The 20,058-nt window shown below is 38.6% G+C and overlaps 3 protein-coding genes across 3 annotated transcripts; 2 read left to right on the forward strand and 1 right to left on the reverse strand.

Annotated features, from left to right (window-relative positions):
• Nucleotides 1-1,375: 1,375 nt before the first annotated feature.
• Nucleotides 1,376-5,162, forward strand: LOC111336738 (potassium voltage-gated channel protein egl-36-like). The gene is made up of 2 exons (XM_022942882.2): nucleotides 1,376-2,089; nucleotides 3,869-5,162. The coding sequence occupies exons 1-2, from the start codon at nucleotides 1,502-1,504 to the stop codon at nucleotides 4,829-4,831; spliced, it is 1,551 nt and encodes a 516-aa protein (XP_022798617.2). The 5' UTR covers nucleotides 1,376-1,501; the 3' UTR covers nucleotides 4,832-5,162.
• An 83-nt stretch (nucleotides 5,163-5,245) lies between these two features.
• Nucleotides 5,246-17,224, reverse strand: LOC111336737 (centrosomal protein of 78 kDa). Its single transcript, XM_088738075.1, has 18 exons — nucleotides 16,749-17,224; nucleotides 14,863-14,944; nucleotides 13,167-13,263; nucleotides 12,039-12,111; nucleotides 11,768-11,871; nucleotides 11,211-11,385; nucleotides 10,814-10,927; nucleotides 10,589-10,653; nucleotides 10,206-10,300; nucleotides 9,771-9,860; nucleotides 9,215-9,269; nucleotides 8,542-8,635; nucleotides 8,101-8,141; nucleotides 7,466-7,543; nucleotides 6,846-6,905; nucleotides 6,643-6,715; nucleotides 5,896-5,992; nucleotides 5,246-5,646 (listed from the first exon to the last, which is right to left on the reverse strand). The coding sequence occupies exons 1-18, from the start codon at nucleotides 17,008-17,010 to the stop codon at nucleotides 5,544-5,546; spliced, it is 1,758 nt and encodes a 585-aa protein (XP_088594201.1). The 5' UTR covers nucleotides 17,011-17,224; the 3' UTR covers nucleotides 5,246-5,543.
• Nucleotides 17,225-17,264: 40 nt separating this feature from the next.
• On the forward strand, nucleotides 17,265-19,871 carry LOC111336761 (signal recognition particle 19 kDa protein). Its single transcript, XM_088738076.1, has 5 exons — nucleotides 17,265-17,338; nucleotides 17,442-17,517; nucleotides 17,733-17,804; nucleotides 19,036-19,144; nucleotides 19,639-19,871. The coding sequence occupies exons 1-5, from the start codon at nucleotides 17,301-17,303 to the stop codon at nucleotides 19,785-19,787; spliced, it is 444 nt and encodes a 147-aa protein (XP_088594202.1). The 5' UTR covers nucleotides 17,265-17,300; the 3' UTR covers nucleotides 19,788-19,871.
• Nucleotides 19,872-20,058: the final 187 nt, after the last annotated feature.

The following is a 20,058-nucleotide window of genomic DNA, read 5'->3' on the forward strand; positions in this document are numbered from 1 at the left end:
CAATCGCCGCGGGTGACGAGCCTCAAAAGACCTTATGGATCATGGTGTGCGTCGGAGGCTACAATTATGTTTCTTCAGCAAACAATTTAGAACTTCGGTTACTGGAACGAAACTGACTTAAATGCATATCTACTGGTCTCCTAACCTCCTACGCGTGGCTCTTACACGGACATTCTTACGCTCGCCATTCAATATATCATTCCTCTGCTTCACGATCCTAAGAATACCCTGCAACTACACTAAACAAATTGTGTCTGAAAAGATCGAGAAGCAAGAAAGGAAACTAACTGACTTAAAATGAAAGTCCAAAACTTACCATCCCCGTTCTCCTCCATAACCGACCTCGTGGAAGCGTGAGAGAGTGCGCCCGCATTTCTACAGTCTCCGGAAATGCGGTAACTTTGGCCAAAGGGCGGGAAAAACCCCGCCAAACAGGGAATGATGATATTCACATTTAAAGAAAAGAATAAAATTTAAAAAAATATAATAAAAAAATTACAAAAGGAAAAGTAATATCAAAAAAAAAATCCCGTTACTCGGTTTCTCGTTACGCCGTTACCCGTTACACCTTTTGCTAACAACCCATTCTTTTTGCCACCTGTGTGACACGTACGTCACACAGTTACGTCAGAGATTAATAAATTCTTCATTTTCTAGCAGGTGGTTTTTCAATTCTATCTGCTTTTCGTCACACCAACACTTTTATTTTCATCAAGCGAACAAAATCTTTGAACAACGAACGAACTTCGTAAGGAGTCGTAACTCGACACCCCGAAAATAGTTAATGCAGTTCCATTCCTCTATCGGAAACCTGATCTATGATTTATCACTCGTTCTGCAAAGCAAACATGATTATTTCAGCAAAAGTGGTCGACCAGCAGGAAAAAAAAAATCATAAATCGTGTTAAAAATAGACATTTTCTGAATCAGAACCATAGCTGAGTTCCTAATCTAATTAAGTGTTTGCGCGAAAAATCGGCGGCATCCTATATTCTTTGCGCTTTGTTTGTATTTAACCATACAAGGGTTAGAACCGTAGACAGCTCAATTTGAATTAATAAACAAAAATAAACAAGTCTTAAAAATGCAGGTGTAGCGAAGCCAACAAGAGATTCAATGGAGGAAAAATACAAATGAATTTATCGAGTAAAAAGTAAAGTTAATAATGTTTCAAAGTTTCATTTAATTTTTTTGTGAGGTTTATAAGTTTCTTTGAAATAGCGGACCGTTGTTTTTTCAACCCCGAAATGCAAAGACTTTAAAGAAACGTCCTTGAAAGAAATCGACCTTAATAAACGTGTCTGTCAATCATGTGATTGAACTTAAACAATCTGCTGTGCCTGATTTAATTAAATCTTCGCCACCTTTGCTGAAGATCACCAGGAAATTCCCAGACGCTAAGTTGAATACTGAAAAGATCCAATCATTGGTTCGCTTCACCTCAATCACACAATTCAAACTGTTCTTGGCAACAAAACACACTCACGGTTAAAAAAAATATATGACCGGCAAAACTTCCACAGCTTGTCTAGACAACATGTTCGATGTTTTGAGAAACGATAGAGTAACTATAAACGTCGGCGGGTTTCGGCATAATACTTTTCTGACGACGTTAAAAAATATTCCTGATACTCGGTTGTCGTGGATTGCGGAGAATCATCCGAACAGTCCCGATTTTGATCCCGTCCTTGGAGAGTACTTCTTCGACCGACATCCACGAATATTTACCGAAGTTTTGAATTATTACCGTATCGGCAAGCTTCACTGCCCAGCCGATGTTTGCTCGGCGTTATTTCAAGAGGAATTGTCGTATTGGGGAATTAACGAACGCGATATCGAACCATGTTGTTGGGTTTTGTACAAGCGGCAGATGAACACAGAAGAGACACTCAAAACATTTCATCTTGACAGTGCCAGGAAAGCGTCTGGAGGCTGCGCAAGCGGTGCTAGAGGGGAGACAACGCGGACCATAGCAAGCTTGTTTGGATCAGAGACTGTTTTGACGAGAAATCATCGTGAAAGATGGAAGCAATTTCGGCCAAAAGTTTGGGCTCTGTTGGACGATCCACGATCTTCTCTTGCAGCGAAGGTGAGAATGTAGAGACTAATTCTACCTTTAGTTTGTCTTATACTTGTCCCTGATATAACATTTTCCCTCCAATAATTTTACATGTTTTTCAAAAGAGGAAAAACGAATTTGTCAAGTAAATTTAAATTAGTTTATCCGCATTTTCGTGGCGATTTTGGTAAGCTTGCCACGGATCTGTCAAAGAATTTCATATTACTGAAAATGATCTCAGAAACTAAGGTTATGCCAATAAAATTTTTATTCTTTTGCTATTTATCTGTAAGGCAACAAAACAAAATGCATTAATCTAGGGCCAGGGAAAATATGTTTAATCGAATACTTCTTTTAACTATGCAAAAGATGTTTCTCTTTACATAAAATTGGCCGAGTCGTTGTTATAGTTGTTTCACAGCAGGGGTTACCATTCTACCGAAAAAGATTCAGTTTCAACACGCTACTATCCCTTGATGAGCTCTAAGTGTGCCATTTGTGAATGGAACAACCCTTTTAGAGAGAAATTAAAACCTGAGTACTTTAGCTTTTATCTTAACCATTGGTCAACTACGAGCTCGTTCAAGTCCATAACCAACCGATTAAACACAATCAAGATGGCAGATGTTTTCCGGAGAGGGTCTGTCACAATAGCATTGCATACATCTGATCGTTTTAACTTTCAGTTCAATTTCTAAACAGTGCTCGTTAATAGTTTCTCTAACACGATTGATAAGTTGATTTAATTCTAACTAACAAACAAAATAACCTTCAAATTTTAGGCTTAGGGGAGGGTTTTGTAAAAAAAGGGAGGAAAAATGAAAAAAGTTCTGAGTCTCCCACGCGAAATTGATCCCCAGAATTCGAATTTTTTTTTTCTCGTTTCCATCTGGCAATAAGATATTAAAGACTCAATTTCAATGTAAAGGTCGTTTAAAACGTTTCTGTTAGGTATCTTAGCATTTAATTGTTTCTTTTTTAAGAAATTCGGCGACAAATTGACGTGCTCTTAGTGGGAAATCAATTTTGATGGGGTCGCCGGATCAAAAAACAAATGCCCTTTAAAGGAGAAGTATATCCCAATTAAAACCATGTCAATTCCATCTCTCCTAAAAGAATTACCATTGACTCCACTTTAAGATTCCAAAGACAAACTTTACCAATCGAAAACTGCCTTCAAATGTTCAAAAGAAAGAAAAAGAAAACCATCACTGAGTAACCAGTCGGAAAAACTGTTAAGAGGTGCAAGAATGAGTGTCGAGGCTTTGTTACGTCACAGGAAAGCAGCCAGGTCGCTAAGCGTCCTCAGTCAAATTCCAACCTAATTTGAAGACAATTTTCGTAAGGTTATGTTACTCTTTGGAAATCCGCCAAAACGTAACCGCTGATATAATTCTTCTTCAGTTTGCTTTCAAATGGCGGGGATAAAGATAATTTGGTTTTAAGGGCATCCTTCTATTTTATAATATTCCTGAAGGGAGACTCGGACCTGACTACGCCAATTTTTTCCGTTCAGTGATTCTAACATTTTTTGTCTGAAGTTTCGGTTTGGTAGCAGTAAATATTTATTTCTATGAAGGCGAAACACCGAATGTAGGTCTAGTTTCCCCTTTTGCAGTTTGGAAATTTAAGTCGTGGTTTTTGAGGACGAAAAAAAATACCAAAGTTAAAAATATCTGAGAAAAAACATGCAGCAAGAACGAGAACCAATCAAGACTCGAACTTTACATGACCTCTGCAGGTCCAGAATTCACGCCATGTTAAATTTGCCCTTCCACGCTAACTGAAGAATTCTAAACTGTTTTGCAGGTCTTCATTGGTTTGACAAGTCTGTTCATCATGGTCTCTGTCACGCAATTCTGCCTTAGCACCGTGACATCCATCAGAGATAACGTAACGCTAATGAGGATCCTACGGATTCTAGATGTAGTGACATCGATTTGGTTCACGGTGGAATTTTTTCTTCGTCTCATCTTCTGTCCGAATTTTAAAAACTTTGCAAAAAATCCTATGAACTGGATCGACCTTCTTGCTGTTTTTCCATTTTATCTCTCACTGTATCACATTGGGACGAGAACATCTTGGCTTGTGGTGATGCGAACACTGAGAATTTTCCGCATCTTCAGCTTGTCCTTTTCATTCCAAATTTTATTTCACACACTAATATCAAGCAAGAATGAGCTGTTTCTGGTGTTTTTCAGCCTTATTGTACCAATCATTTTATTCTCGAGTATGATTTACTTCGCAGAGAATGAAAACAACAAAGAAATGTTTCCCAGTATCCCAGAATCCTTTTGGTGGGCAATCGTGACAGTTACAACACTCGGGTATGGTGACGTAGTTCCGGTAACCAAAGTAGGGAAAATTATTGGTGCAATGTGCGCCATCTGTGGCGTCATCATAATTGCACTTCCGGTATCAGTGATTGGCAGCAACTTCTCTTATTTTTACATGCAAGCGCGCACGCGCATACAGCAACCGCGGCGCTCCACAAGGATGCCCCCGCTTTCGCAGGTTCCCGCCAATTTAATGTATAAGCGTTTACCGCGCAGGCGCAGTGGTTCCGGATCAGAAGCTAATGGCAGTGTGTCTAGGAGGTCACACGTGAAAAAGCGGTCAAGTATCAAGAGGAGCTTATCTACGCATGCGCCATACGGGCGCAGACCGAGCAGGAAGTCAAATTCAACATATGGAACAAGGGCGAGTGCCTTGGAGATGATAGAAATTTTAAAGCGAGATCAACGAATAGAGACACTGAAAGAGGAAATGTGAAAAAGCATGTATACTTCTTTCTAAACATAACCAATTTCGTACCGTCATATAGACGTTAACAGTAAGAATTGCATAGTTTTGAAATTTTCACTTGGTGCTGGATCGAGTTTCAGTAGTGTCAATTGTTGTCCGGGATTGCATATATTCTTATACATATCTATACTTACGGATATTTACATTTAAAAGGCGCAACTTGATAATTTTCATCCACAAGCTGGTCGAGGAGGCCAAGAGCCAATCCAATGGCGCGTATCGCAAATTTTACTTGATTCTCTCTTGAATCCGTTGAAAACTAAACATTCCAAAAAGTTCTCGCGTTCATTTCGCAATATATCTTCTTGTTGTAAACTCCTTGCCTGCACCAGCAGCATGTTACGCAATGGAGAAAGAAAGAAAGAAAGAGTTGCAGCAAGATAAACTGCTAAAAACATATAGTTTAATGATATTGGCTTGATAAACGGAATGAAATACAAAATGGATAAATTAACAGTAAAACATATGGAATACATTTTTACTGGTTAAAAAAGAGAAATGGTCTGGTACCTTTGTATCGTGTATTTAAAAACACGAAATAAACTTCAAAAGGCAAATTAACTGTGAGGTAACTGTTTCAATGTCTACACAGCATTGCCGATAGAGACGTTAAGCATGAAGATAAATTTAGAAAACCATTTCACATGGGCCAATTTGACCTGTTATTTTTAGCCAATTGTCATCTTATAGTACCAGAGGACTCTTCTGTTATTGGTGAGAGGCCATTGTCAAGCTCAGGTAAGCGGCTGTTCTCTCCAAGAACATGCGCCAGATCACTGAACCTTAAAGAGGAAAAAAGGAGGTCATATCCAAACATGCAATTATGATAGAACTTCGCTGATTCAACTACAATCAACTCGAACTTAGAGCGATTTTCCTTAACGGAGTTCTAAGTAAATTCGACATCTAGGATTATTTTTTTCATTTTATTTCCCACAGTAGTTCGAGTTCTGGGGGCCTTCCTGTGCCCGCTCTTCGAACACAAATCTCATCACAACAAATAAACAAGGCTGATTACAACAAGCACCTACTTGGATCCTTTTAGCAGATCCAAAAAACCATGGAATTGTCTGAAAGACGCTTCGATGCTTTCCAGTACGCGGTCGTCTTCAAGAATGGTTTTCGCTCCTTCATATAGACAGGGCAGACAGACAGTCAGCCAGTAACATTGCAAAGAGGCCGTCGGCCAGCCAGATAATCAGTCAGAAAGACATAAAGGCAGGTAGAGAAACATGCACACAGACAGACAGTTTAACAGAGGGGGACAAAGCTGTAAAATATTCTTACACATGTCACGAGTTCACGCGGGCTAACGAATGTAATAGGGCAATGGCGGAATTTCAGAAAAACTGACGACCGGACGGTTTTTTTTTTTTTTTGCCCTGGCTATGATATACGTAAAGAGTTAAGCTAAAGATTTAGCAACAGACCGTCCTTCAACGGGGGCATAAAATAACCACTGAATACCACAGTTTTAAACCTTGAACTCTTGCCGAAATTTTGCCGTATACTGTTCCAGTTCGATCGCAACAACACATTTTGTGCAGGTTTTGCAATGAGCATGGCGACCTTTGGAGAAAATTATTGAGTTAGCGTACTGAATAACATTTAAGAGGATATATACGGTAAAGGACAATTTTCGTTTTCTTTTTTTTTCGACGATCGCCACCACTTTAAATTCACTCCCAACATCGCTTTGGATACAAATGCAACGTCATGAGATGCGCAGATGTTATATAGCTCTGTTACAGAACAATAAAGGTAACACATGCACTTACCTCTGAGCTTTTGTTTCTCGGGGACTGTGTTCAAGAACATGCCATTCACAGATACTGGACGCGCTGGTGGTAACTGCATACAAACGACAAACAACAACAACAATAACAACAACAAAGTTAAAGCTGGGTTTACTTGCAACGAACCTGATTAGGGTATTAAATCGAGTTAGATGAAATTTCTAAAAGGACAAAGTGTTACTTACTGTTTGCTGTGTCTTCAACAGTCGTATTTCTTGCTGTAGTCTTCTGTTCTCGACTTGCAACTAAAACGAGACAGAAAACGTGCAGGACGGAAAAATGCGTCAACATGCCCAATAGATATATCCGCAATGAAGTGGGTACGTTTCTTAAGAAACTGTGGTGCTGTGTCGGTGAGGGAACGTCAGAGTCAATCGAAGGGCTAATGCTCGAAACATCAGCTTTCTACAGTGGCCAATGTACATTATCGACTCAATTGATAAAACCAGATATATCAAGACAAGTAATGCGATCGCACGTCTTCACTTTTAATCAGAACGATCGAATGCACCTTAGTTGAATGGTCAGCACATAAGGAAATATAGTCAAAGCTTATAGTCCTTTACACCTAAATATTAGTATGCATATTCTCCATACTGTTCTCTATACAAATCCTACGGTGCTGAAAATTCGATTAACAATCCAGAGCTTTTACAGTTAGTGATCATTTCCTTTATTCTCGTGGCTAAAATGTTTGATTCAGGGGTGATATCGTAAGGAGAAATTAGATGTTAGTCGCTCTAAGGAGTCAATGGGTAAAGGCCCAAAACTTAAGATTTATATTAACGTTGCCTGAATAACTTACTTCGAGTATTCTTGAGTCGGCTGTCGCACGTGCTCGACTTTCGTCTTCAAGTCGGCGTTTGAGAAGTTCCATCTCTAGCTGATGGGTGGCCATGTTTGAGAGAAAGTAAAGTTACATTTGATGTGAATAGACTGGTCACCATAAATAGAATGATGTTTGAAAGGAAAGGGAGAAAAAACAAGACTCGATAGAAAGAGGAAACGAAGGCGCTTTGAAAAATTATCGAACGAACAAGCCGAAGGATGGATTATGACAAACGACCAACTAACGGATTGAACGGATTGAATGAACAAAGAACGAACGTCAACGAACAAACCCAACAACCGAAGAACGGATCGACCGACGACGGAACGAACGAACAAAGAACGAAAGGCAACGAACAATCGACCGACCAACTGAAGAACGAGTCAACCGACAAGGAACCGAACGAAGCAAAATTGAATGAAAGAGCCAACAAAAAAGGGGGAAAAAAGGAAAATACAAAAAGAGGCCACTATACTAATTGTTCTAGAGAAAAATTTCAATAGCGGTAAGTATCCACTATTTAAATACGCCAAATATCTATAACCTACTGGTAATCGAGAACGAACCATGGAAATCACAGAGTACCAAATTGTGACATAAGAAAACTGTACCTGCATGTCCTTTAATTTTTCTCGATTATCAACAGAGGAATCTGAAAATGCAGAAACATAAGCAGCATTTTTAAAATATATATATAAAACATAATTATACGAAAAAAGAAATGGGCGAAGGGTGGCTCTCATGGTTCTCTGGACACGCAATTTGCGCTACAAATTTCTCTAAATGTTTAGATTACTTGCATTTCCCCCATCCCCATCCACATCAGATTCCAAGAAAAGATGGTTCTAGTGGTTACACGAGATGAATAAGAGTGGAAAACGGAGAAGACTGGGCACCACCAGTAGCCTTGTTTGAAATAATTTCGTTCCAGACTCCTCTCACAACACAACTGAAACTTTTTACGTAAACAAAGACACAAAACAAAACAAGACAAAACTGAACAAAAGACAGAGGCCGGTAAATATCAATTGACGATGTCAGTCCAGTCTCACCAATGGTACTCGTTCGGCGCGATGGAAGGTCATCTCCTTCACACGCTGGTAATGGTGAACTTGTGGCCCGAGGTCTGTTTACAGAAGACTTCACCTGATGAAAAACAGAAGAAAAATATAAGCAGCCTGTGTAACAAACAAGCGTGGACAAACAAGCGAGAAGTCACGCGCGTCTTCTCCTTGGCGCTCGTCTCCTGTGTTATTAGCGCGGGCCTACTATGCAGACAGAGAACACTAAGGAAAAAAAGGCAAGGAAAGAGAACTAAGGTGCTTTTCCTTATATTTTTGTGTTGATATAAGGTCAGAGTGTTTATGCTTCTTCTTTCATTGTCTTTTCAAGCTACATTTTATTATTAAAGTTAAGTAAGTCAGCTTTCATCGCAAGCGCGCCAAAAAGAAGTATTGGTTTCCTACGATTAGGTCAGTGATTTTTCTTTTGTTTCCCAGACGTTCCTAAGGTAAAAATTAAGAAAACAGAAAGGGAAGGAAAACTATCAAACTAAGAGCACTAACAACCAAAGGAGACGCAAATCTTGAAACATTCAATGAACGATGTCCAATTTTACCAATTTTACATGTACTCAGTATTTGCAGTGCATACCGCAAGACGCACTGCGCGGATCGAAATAGGTAATTTGAACAGTTGCAAAGATTCATTCGACATTGAACTGACCTTCTTTTTCTTAACTGACGAACCGTCTTGTGTATTTTGTCGTCCAAGTTTATGCCTGTCAGAAGGAAAGGGAACGAAAACATTCGGGTTTAAGAATTTTGCAAAACTTCGCGAGCGCTATTTTTCCGTCATGGCAAATCCAGACAATCCAAGATCCCAAAAGGCAAGCTGATAACCGAACTCGTTCGCGGCCCTCGTATCGCATAAGAATTCGCCTCACAAACGTCAAAAGAGACGGTGGACTAGAACTCCCAGAGGTATGGCAGCCCCTGATCAAGACATGACCAGACTGCACAACAGAGAAATTATGTGAAAGCAGACTGACGGGGAAAAAAACGCTACAAAAAAAAAAAAAAAAAAAAAAAATGCCAAAGATCGGAATGCGCCAATCATAGCGATCCAAAACCAACCTATCGCAGCAAAGCACCATGCTTCATAGAGTCTCAAGTGATCAGCTGACCTTTTCGCCCGAAGAAGTCTTAGAAGTATGCAGTCGAAATGGCGCGAACCGCATCGGAAGTGACTAAATGGTGAGACACACGACAATACTCATTACCTGTTCTTTCCAACTCTAGCCGCTGTTCTCCAAGGAATGAAACCAGAAGACTTCTTTGATACGACAACAGCACTCCTCAAAACACCATTCCTATTTAACAGCAAAGGAGTGAGAAGCCACAGAGATGAATCAAACTCTCTCCCTCGTGAAACAATTTGAGCCATCTTTAAACCTGAACTGAGCTGCGCCCTGTTCATACCCAGTAATCTGACCGGCCCGAACAAACTCGGTCAATATATATTTGATCACATGACCGTCGCCCTTACTTGCTTTCTTCCTTCAGCTCGCCACTCGCGAGGCAATACGGTTTTTTCGGCCCCGCTCACCCCATTCCGCTCGGCCCTCATACGTAGATAACAAGGAGAATTTCAGAGGAGTTCAATTCCAGCAAAGTCCATATAACAATAACGATAACAAACCACTTTCGACACTTACCTTCCTCCGCGCATCCCTTGCTGTGTAGCCGTGCTCTTTCGTTTCTGCGGACGTATTCTTCCTGGTTTTGGCTCTCTTATCACTAACCAAGGATACTTTAAAGAAACAACATAACAGTTAGCGAAATGATGGTGATGGCCGCTGAACAAATCAAACTCCTCGCAGTTTCAGTATTTTTTTCCCTCTACGGACGACGAATATAATCACGGCTCGCTGAACAGTGGGAGATACCAAACCCCCCTACCCCTTCTTCCCTGGTAACATACCTTACGCCCCTATACAGACTTCCTCCCGAGGGAACTGCTTCGTCTAAAACCCACTCCCGGCCAAGTCTTAAATAAGGCCAAACGGATGTTCATAACAGCTTCATTAACCAGACTTACTTCCAATTGGCTTTCTCCAGAATTGATCATCAGTTGCTCCATCAACGATCCAAAAACTTCGCGTTCTATAGAATAAGTAAGTAGAATGAGCAAAAGAGGTGCGGAAAATGAATGGGGGGGGGAAGAGACGGGGACGGCCGGGGGGGGGGGTTATTGACGGAAGGTGGCTCTCGTTTGTGGAGAAGGGGACTAATTTGAGATTTTACACTCGTAAATTGCACTTACCGATCAATGGGTTTAGTCTGAGATCCAACACGCAAATGGTGGAATTAAACTTCAAGACCGGCTGGAAGGACATTGCGCCCTCTGTTGAAATGCCACACTGCTGCATATCCAGCGCTTTGGAGGAAAATTTACGGCGATGAAAACTTATAATCATGATAATAAAAATCAGTAACTCAAAACCTTATGAAGGATGGAATCGAACAAAAAAACCTCACAGACTGTACATTCTATAAATATACACATATATTTGTCGTATTCTACGAATCTCCCTTTGCTCTCTGCTCCGAGCTGATTATAACTCCAAGGACAAAAAAACGCTTTATGTAAGTTTCGTACCAAACGAACGGGACTGTTCACACAATGTATTGCAATCAGAGAGCAATTTTTCAGAACTAACCTTTAACCCAGAGGTCATCTTTGAGTGCCTCAGCAATCAACTCAGCTCCTCGATCGTTAATCAATGGATTTTTACAAATTGTTATTCGCCGAAGTCCTGGCATTCTGTCGAGATCTGGACGGCGATACCGCAGGCTGTCTTGCCATGCTACACTGTGGCGTCTAGTGGCTTGGTGCTGTGTATTAATAAAGTAACGCTAAATAGCAAGTTCACAGTCCTTCAAAACTCGATCCTCGATTCTAGATAACCTCGAGATTCGAGTCGAGTGTCGAGACGTGCGAGTCGAGTTTCGAGTCGAGTATCGAGTCGTGCGAGTCAAGTTTTGAGCGTTCGAGACAAGTATCGCGTCATACGATGCAAGTTTTGAGATGTTTGAGGAAAGCATCGAGTCGTAGGAGGCAAGTTTCGAGACGTCCAGGTCGAGTATCGAGTCGTGCGAGTCGAGTTTCGAGATAAGTGACGAGTCGTAAGAGGCGAGTTTCGAGTCGTGGATCAAGACGTTCGAATCGAAATTTGAGCCCTGACTTACTAAATAAAAGAAAAATAATTTGCCACACCTTTATCACTTTAGCCAAAGTGTCTGCTCCTTTCCAAGTGAGACTGCAGCCAGAGAAGTTCACAGTTATTACGGACGTGTTGTTTTTTATTGCATTGCAAAGGACTGCAAAGGAAAAAGTCGAGATTCAATTTGATACAGTTTTTGTATTTTAGTAAAACATTTTGTCATCTTATTGGACAAATAATAGACTAGTACCTGACTGGTATAAACTTCGCTATTTTTGACGATTTCTCAACAAAATTAATGTATAAGTATTAACGACTACTCACTTTCAACGCCACTGTCACCGATTTGGCAGAACTCCAAGGACATATGCTGTAGAGTTTTGTTCTTTGCAATACCCTTGGAAGAAAAAATATTTCAATTTTGGTGAAAAAAATTTGACAAAAAGAAGGAATCAAAAAGTTCTAATTAATAACGAATGAATGAATGAATTCCTTATGAATGAATTCCTTATTTATATTGCGCCCTTTCTATACAATATTCAAAGGCGCAGTACCCCCCATCAATTTGATAGACACTACACAAAGATAGACCACAACACCGGGCACTACGTGCCCTGCTCTTTTCGAACATTGTGTGGGTTCTTTAACGTCCCACAAATTTTTTTATCACATACAAGGGCTTGTGAGACGGGACCTCCATTTATCGTCCCTATCCGCGAAGACTAGAAAGTCTAACCATTTGCAGATATTACTACAAAGGCAGCACTTTCTTCTCCGTTATTTAAAGACCCTGAGTGTTGGTCCGGCCGTATTCGAACTCACAACCTCCCGCACAACAGTCCGGCGCTCTACCAATAATATTGAGCTAACCGGGAGGCGGTTAGCTCAATTGGTAGAGAAATGAAATGTTCTAAGACTTATACTCCTGTCTAACAGGCCCCTTCTCACATACATAATTATACCATTGTATGATTTTTTCGTCTAAATCGGACACAAGTGTCCAAAATTGGACAGCAGTGTCCAGTCTACATCAATAGCATCTAAAATCAGCCATTTATCTCTAATATCAGAACTAGTGTCTAAAATCGGACAGTAAGTGTCTGAAATCAGACACTAGTGTTTAAAATCAAACATGAGTTTACGATCAGTACTTTCTACTATCTAGTGTCTAAAATCAGAGTTTGTGTCTTAATCAGACATTGTTGCCTATAATCAGACACTATCTCTAAAAATTATTCTAACACCAGTGTTAATCAGGAAAATTATTTAGAGCTTTATCACCTTGTTACCATGCACTGAGCAAGCTGGGTTTCACAGTTTTCTATAATTTTTTCAACTAGCAAGATCCATACAGTCTATGCCGAGAGTGAAGCAGTAATAATGGCCTGCAAGAGCTGAAATCCCCTTGAAATACTTTGTTTTTTTTGTTTTCTCAACTATTGCAAATCATACCTTTGCCAGGCATGTCAGGTCTCTTTCTCTCAGCGGAATTCCTTCAAAATTCAAAGAAGTCAGATTCTCTGTAACAGCTAAACACTCTTTAACTGCCCTGCAAAATTCATAGTAAGAATAGTGTTTTAATAATGTAATTGTTTATTAATAGACTAAGTGAAACTAAGAATGTGAAAATAAGTCAACAAATTACATAATGGATATAACTTAAACACCTCCAAAAAGAAGTGGTTTAGATATGCTAACTGCAGTTCAAGAAAAAAAAATAATAGTAGATCACTGAGCTTGCTTTAAAATTACCAACCCTTAAAATGAATGAATGAACTTTAATAATTATTCCTGTACAGGCTTTTCAGCAACTATTTACAATTATTGTAGACAATTTACAATCCTAAATGAACTTAAAATAGGGTACTAAAAATGAAAGATATATTATATATACATATGTCCAATGGGTATCATACAAAGACTATTAATGTGCCCCTCTAAGGGAGTCCTTCATAGGATGTTTCAGTGACTTTACTGAAGGCAAGTTCACTAGGTCACTACTCAGGGAATTTAATAGTGAAACTGCTCTAAAGGCAAAGGTTCGTTGACTGTTCGCGGACTTATAAAAAGGGATCTGAAGTTTGTTGCTATGCTGCGAGGCTCGATCATGTATGGTGGTGTGTTTTTGTAACTTGTTACATAAGTAGTTGGGTGCTAAGTTATTGGCACACTTATAGGCCATAACTGTATCTCTAAGTTGTAGTGTCTGGTTCACTGACAACCAGTTAAGTTGATGCAATAGGGGAGTAAAATTGGAGAATACTGTAAAGTTGTTTTGAAGAGTTGCTTTTTTAATGGTAAATTGATACACAGGAAAAGCTAAAGCTCGGATCTCTTTAAACTCTTTAACTACCAGAAGTGATTGACATGAAACTTCTCCGTGTAATATCCATACATTATCCAGTAAACAGGTAACGAGAACACACAAACTTATCAGGTAGAAGTTGTTCTCTTGATCTAACATCAAGTTCTTGTCATTAATTAACAAGGAAATGTGTAGCAACCAGAGGGGAGAGTTAACAATCAGATCATAGGAGTTCAAAGGTTAATGATAAGTGGGAATTTGTATTCTCTTTTAGTATAATTTCAGAGCTGAGCAAGGAGTTTCCAGCAATCTGATTGGTCGAGCGGCTCCTTACATGATGCTATATAAACTGCTCCACAAGGTTTATATAAAAATGTTAAAATAAAATGTTAATAAATGTTACTAAAATGGTATGAGTTTAGAAATTTCTCTGTTGTTCAGCTCTGAAATAATAATAATGCTAAAACTAATAATAATAATATCACGCATTTATATAGCGCTAAGTCGACTACTTCATAGTGCTTTACAATATCTACTATATGATTAAAAAAATACAAATTAATAAAAAAAGAAAAAATTATACTAAAACAATTATTTGCCTCAGGTTCGGTGAATAATTGACTTCATCTCAGGGATTACTCGGCAATATTCACCTTGCCTTCGGCAAATAATTGTTAAGTAGAGATCTAGTTACCGGGCACCACTATGAAAGCAGCAGGAGGAAAGTAATGGCTGTTATGGCCCAGCAAATGAATATATTCTTTCTTATAAAGTAATGAAAAAAAAAAAAACAATTTTCAGACTTCAAAAGGGGGGAAGCTGGATAGTTTATAACTACCGTACCTGCAGACCCTGTATGTGATATCCTTGCTGCGGATTGCAGGTGCTTTCTTCCTCAGTGCTTGTAAACGTTGCTCTGTTACTTCTGATTGAATAAGAGATTAAGATAATTTATGCAACGAGTGACTTTCCACAAGTTTATACTGCATTTTCATCAAGTAAATTTGTAGCAGGAGGACAGTGTAAAGAGTCAGAGAGAGGATAATATTCTCCTTGTCTAAAAAAAAATAAATAAAGGCTGATAGTTTTGAAAGAAACTGTTTGGGGCTGCGTCGGTGAGAGTAATGAAATAACTTGGATATATCAACAAAGTTGAAGTGGTAAATTGGCCACCGTAACGATTACAAAAGCAATTACAAAAACCATTACTATTCGCTCCGACGAAGGGCTAATGCTCGAAATGTCAGCTTTTGTAATCGTTACGGTGGCCAATTTACCACTTCAACTTTGTTGATATATCCAAGTTATTAAAAAAAAAATAAAATGGCTCAGGTAATGGAAGTTTAGCCAGAGAATCTTCATAGTATTTGAAAAATTCTCCAGGCTTGAATGTATAATGACCATTCAGAAAATAAAGTTGGATAAATTCATAATGTATGTACTTTTCTAATACTGATCATGAATACTGAAAAAGTTGCTCTGTTATTTAGCAATAGCTCCACACAGCTGGTCAAAGCAAGAGATATTTCCAAAAGAACTTCGTGCGATTACTTATGTGAACAGTTTTAAGGCACATGTTAGGACTTATCTTTTTAAAACATTTTATCGGTGAGCAATTTTATATTCAGTTCTATTCTCAGTTTGACATGTTTAAGTCAACTTTTAATTTAATCAAAAGTGTAATGTGCTTTTGATCATTGCCTGTAAAAAGTGCACTATATATTGATAAATTATTATTATTATTATTATTATTAGTATTATTATTATTATATTTACTAAGGGTGTGTGGCATGAGAGAGGGAAGGCTAAAAAAAAAGTGCTTGAGCCAATTTTTTCATCCATGCAAACCCTATCCCTGTTTCCATAACATGAAGCAACGGGGGGGTATAATATTACTGGTACTACTCTCCCCTGGATGGGATGCTAGTTTGTCCCAGGGTAACCCCCCAATATTTCATCAGGCTTCCCTGACAATACTTCAGTACCTATAATACTCCTGCATGGAAAAACATTCTGTGAGAGTAAAGTGACTTGCCAAAGAACACAACACAACAACTATAGCTGCTGTAGCCTGCTTGTAGACAGTGGTATATGTTTTCAAGCGCAAGATACGGTACGGTGAGTTTTCAGTTGCCATATTGGACAGGTGGAAGATTTGTGATAAGTGACAAAGGGAGGGGGGAGGGCAAAGGAGAGAAAAACTAGTTTTTTTTTTTCTCCCCTTCATTCCTCCCCCTCACTTTGTCAATTATGCGAGATCTAAATCCACCAATCCAATATGGCAACTGAATATTCGCCGCACTAAGTTTCACACTCGAAAACACAAACTATCACTTACAAGCAGGCTACACAATGACCCGGCTAAGTCTCTAACCCAGACCTCTAGACTCGGAGGACATGATCAAAAACCAGGCGTCTCCAGGTTTCAGATTCCTGGTAGGTGATTGGTATCTGTTGGTATCTGATGTTGTAAAAGGCTAAGTCTTTTTACGAGGCAAGTGGCCCATCAGGCCAGCACTTAACTCCAGTTCCCATAGTATGAAATGACTAGGAATATTTCTACCCCCCTGGATGAGATGCTAGTCCATCGCAGGGTTACCCACTAGCATTAAATTCGCCGGTACCCATTTGAACACCTGGGTATATCTCGGAATAATTCAGTACTGTTAAAGCGCTGAGTGTTAGAATTAAACAATGTGTACTGTCGCATCAAGTTCAATATTGCATACCTTCATCTGGATAAAGCGTTTGCTGCCAATAACTCCTGAATGCGACACTTTTTAAAGTCTTGTTGATCTTTAGCGCGTTCAAGATCGGCGTCCAGTCCGAATGGCGGATCCGATCGGCATTGCAATCAATGATGAGTTCATCTAGGTTCGCAGTGATTGATCCCAGAGGACAAGAGTTCTGCAAAGCACACAGATTATCGTAGCAAGATGCGAAGTCAACGGAGTTCTTCTGTCTCTGACGGACTGTCTCAATCATGGCCATATCTGGCGCGCTTTTGCCAAGGGATCACAACAGTGCAGCCCCAAGGAACTTTCTAGCGATTTGCATGACATCCACGATAGAAAAACTGTTAGGCAGTTGCAGATCTACCCTCAAACGTCAAGAAAAAATATTCCATACGAGAGAAAATTCCAACTAATAACATAACATTTTGGTTTTTTACTCCAACGGTTTTGGTACTACTGAAAAACGCTAACTTATGCCAAAATTGCATGCGGGCTCAAATATGTTCCACAGTTTATCTGACCAGCGGAACAATCGTTTAATTCAACATGGCGCATTTGAGTACTGATCCAGCTTCCAAAGATCGGTAAAAGCTTTAATTTACCATCCTTCATCTTCATTCGCCTCTCATTTCTATTTTTTCAGCTAAGATTAATGTTTTTTAAAGCTGTGTGTTGGTCATATTTCAGATGGATCGTGGTTTACCCAGCTTATTTGAATAGCAGAAGAACAGTTCAACAAGGACGACGTGTTCCTAAAGAAAAGGTACATAAAATTAAAAGCTTGATGTAAAATCCTTCCTGAAAGCTTTGAGAATTCATTTGTGAACTCTAAAGATGTTTTTTCTGGTAGATCTTGATGTGAATCTAACGTAGGTATGACGATCATGGTTATATATTATGGATCTAGTATCACTGCTAAAATTCATGAAAGCTAAAAATGTACGTACGTTTTTGTCGGTTTTAATTTGTATTCCTAAGGCTGCCGACAATCCAACAGTTTATGAAATAAGAGATGTATGCCAGAGTCAAGGACTTAACTGTGAAGTAGAGGTAAATATTGTAAATCTTTTTATTTTGTTTTTAACCTGTAAAGTTCTTCTCTCTCTTTTTTTTGAGGTGCTAGATATCTCGGAAACAAAGTGAGCAATGTAATAGAAAATGTTAAAAATGTCTAATGAACAATTATTCCATGAGCATGTGTTGGATATGAGATAATAGATAGCCAACGAGGCGTGTAGCGCCAAGTTGGCTATAATCATCTCATATCCAACAAGCACGAGTGGACTAATTGTTTTATTAGAAACGTTAAATTAAATGATCACATTTTAATAAATTTTTTCGCTCCCTTTTAATTTTAATGTGACACGTACGCTTACCATGTTTGTAGATTATGGTATATTGGCTCATATACCTTAATGGCTAAACCAATAAAAAGTCTTGAACTGCATTATCCAATGATCCAGTTTTTAATAATAAGATATATTTAACAATTATTGAAGTTGAAGTTCATTTATTTGTTTAAGCAGGTTGATTAATTGGCAGCTGTAAGAGCTGATGTGAACCTGCTGTCCTAACCCACCCATCCCACCCCAGGGGAGGACATCCATCACACAGTAATCTCGTGTGTGGGAAATTAATGTCTCCTGCCCCAACCCTGCAGGAGACAGGACCTCCATTTATTCGTCCCTATCCGAGAAGACTAGAATATCTAACCATTTCTTGATGTTATAGAAAGGTAGCAAATTCTTCTCAATTATTTTAAGACCTTGAGTGTTGGTCCGGCCGGGGCCGGACCTTTTTGAAATCGAGGTGAATAGTGGCTAAATATTTACCAAGCCGCGAAGCGGCAAGGTAAATATTCCCAAAAGCCACTATTCAACAAGATTGAAAAGAATAATTGTTTTAGTATATACACACGAAGTGATCCCGACAAATTTAAAAGGAAGCCATTTAAAGGCAGTTTCTGCTTCTGAAACTTTAGCGAAACACGAGTTTATGCCTGTCATTTTGTTTTCACATTATCCACTCGCTCGGAGGTGTATATTTTTGATTAGCCCGAGATAGCAAACCAATCAGATTGCTTGAAACGTCAAGATCACTGAGTGTGTATATACTAAATATATATATATATATATATCAATTAGGGAACAACAGTTGATCCAATACCAAATTCTCCTACCTAAGATCATAAGAACTGTATAACAGACAGTAAGGAGAATAAACAATGAAATCTTGGAAGTGATAGGGTTAATAGATTTTTGAAATATCTCTTTTTTTCCAGAGCAAATTTTATCCTAAAGACAGTGCTAAAGATGCCCTATGTAAAGGCAGAGTAAGAGTTCAACTAAAAAATAGTGATGAAAGCTTTGTGAATGAAAAATTCCAATCAAGTAAGTCAATAATCTGAGTGTTAACTACATGACAGTGTTAAAATGCAGAAGTACTGTATCATTATTGGTTTCATGTTCACTTTCCTTCATTTCACTGTACATATATATTTCAATTGTTTTTTGTTGAATGAGGTATCAGAAAATTGAAGCAAAAGTGTTCATTCCATATTCCAAAGTTATATCATGTAGAAGAATGGGACTGGTTCATGTTGATTTTTGCTTAGCCTTCATCAATCTATAGAAGATTAATGTTTACATAATATTTACATAGTTTAATGCAGTACAAGAAAACCACAAAGTACACAACAAAAGTATTTTTTTTTCTGCTGTTCAAAGTTAGATTGTGCTTCAGTTAAAGAAATAGACTTCTTCAAAATACCTTAAGGTTCCTGAAATTTTTATTTCCAGAGCTTACAATTTTCTAAGTTGTAGAGTAAATTCCTTAAATTTCCCTTTTAAAACATGTTGCAAATGTTCTGTTTTTGCTTTCACAGGGAAAGCATTATTTCTATTTCTTGGTGAAATGATCCCTAAGTTGAAAAGTCGTCAAAGCAAGTCTTCACAAAGTGATAATACAAACCAGCAGCAGGGAGCTGGAGCAACTGCGAAGAAAAAGAAAGGAAAGAAAGGCAAAGGGAAATAAATAAGATATTTGCAACAATCATGTGTATTAATTTTAAAAAGACTATTTTTTCTCAAAGTCCATTAAAATTGTGGTCTACAATCATTTGTTTTGTTTCATTAAATGTGGTTCTTTGAGATTTGTGGTTTGGGAAGGATTTCAATGAGTGAGACCTCAAATGCATGGGTTAGGTGATGGGATGTGACAAAAAAAATGTTTTATCTCTCAATACATTTACTATAATTGGTCAATTGGAATCCTGGGATATTACAAATATCTTACTAACCTCATT

The sequence above is a fragment of the Stylophora pistillata genome, chromosome 11, assembly GCF_964205215.1.
Source record: "Stylophora pistillata chromosome 11, jaStyPist1.2, whole genome shotgun sequence".
Classification (NCBI taxonomy): Eukaryota; Metazoa; Cnidaria; class Anthozoa; order Scleractinia; family Pocilloporidae; genus Stylophora; species Stylophora pistillata.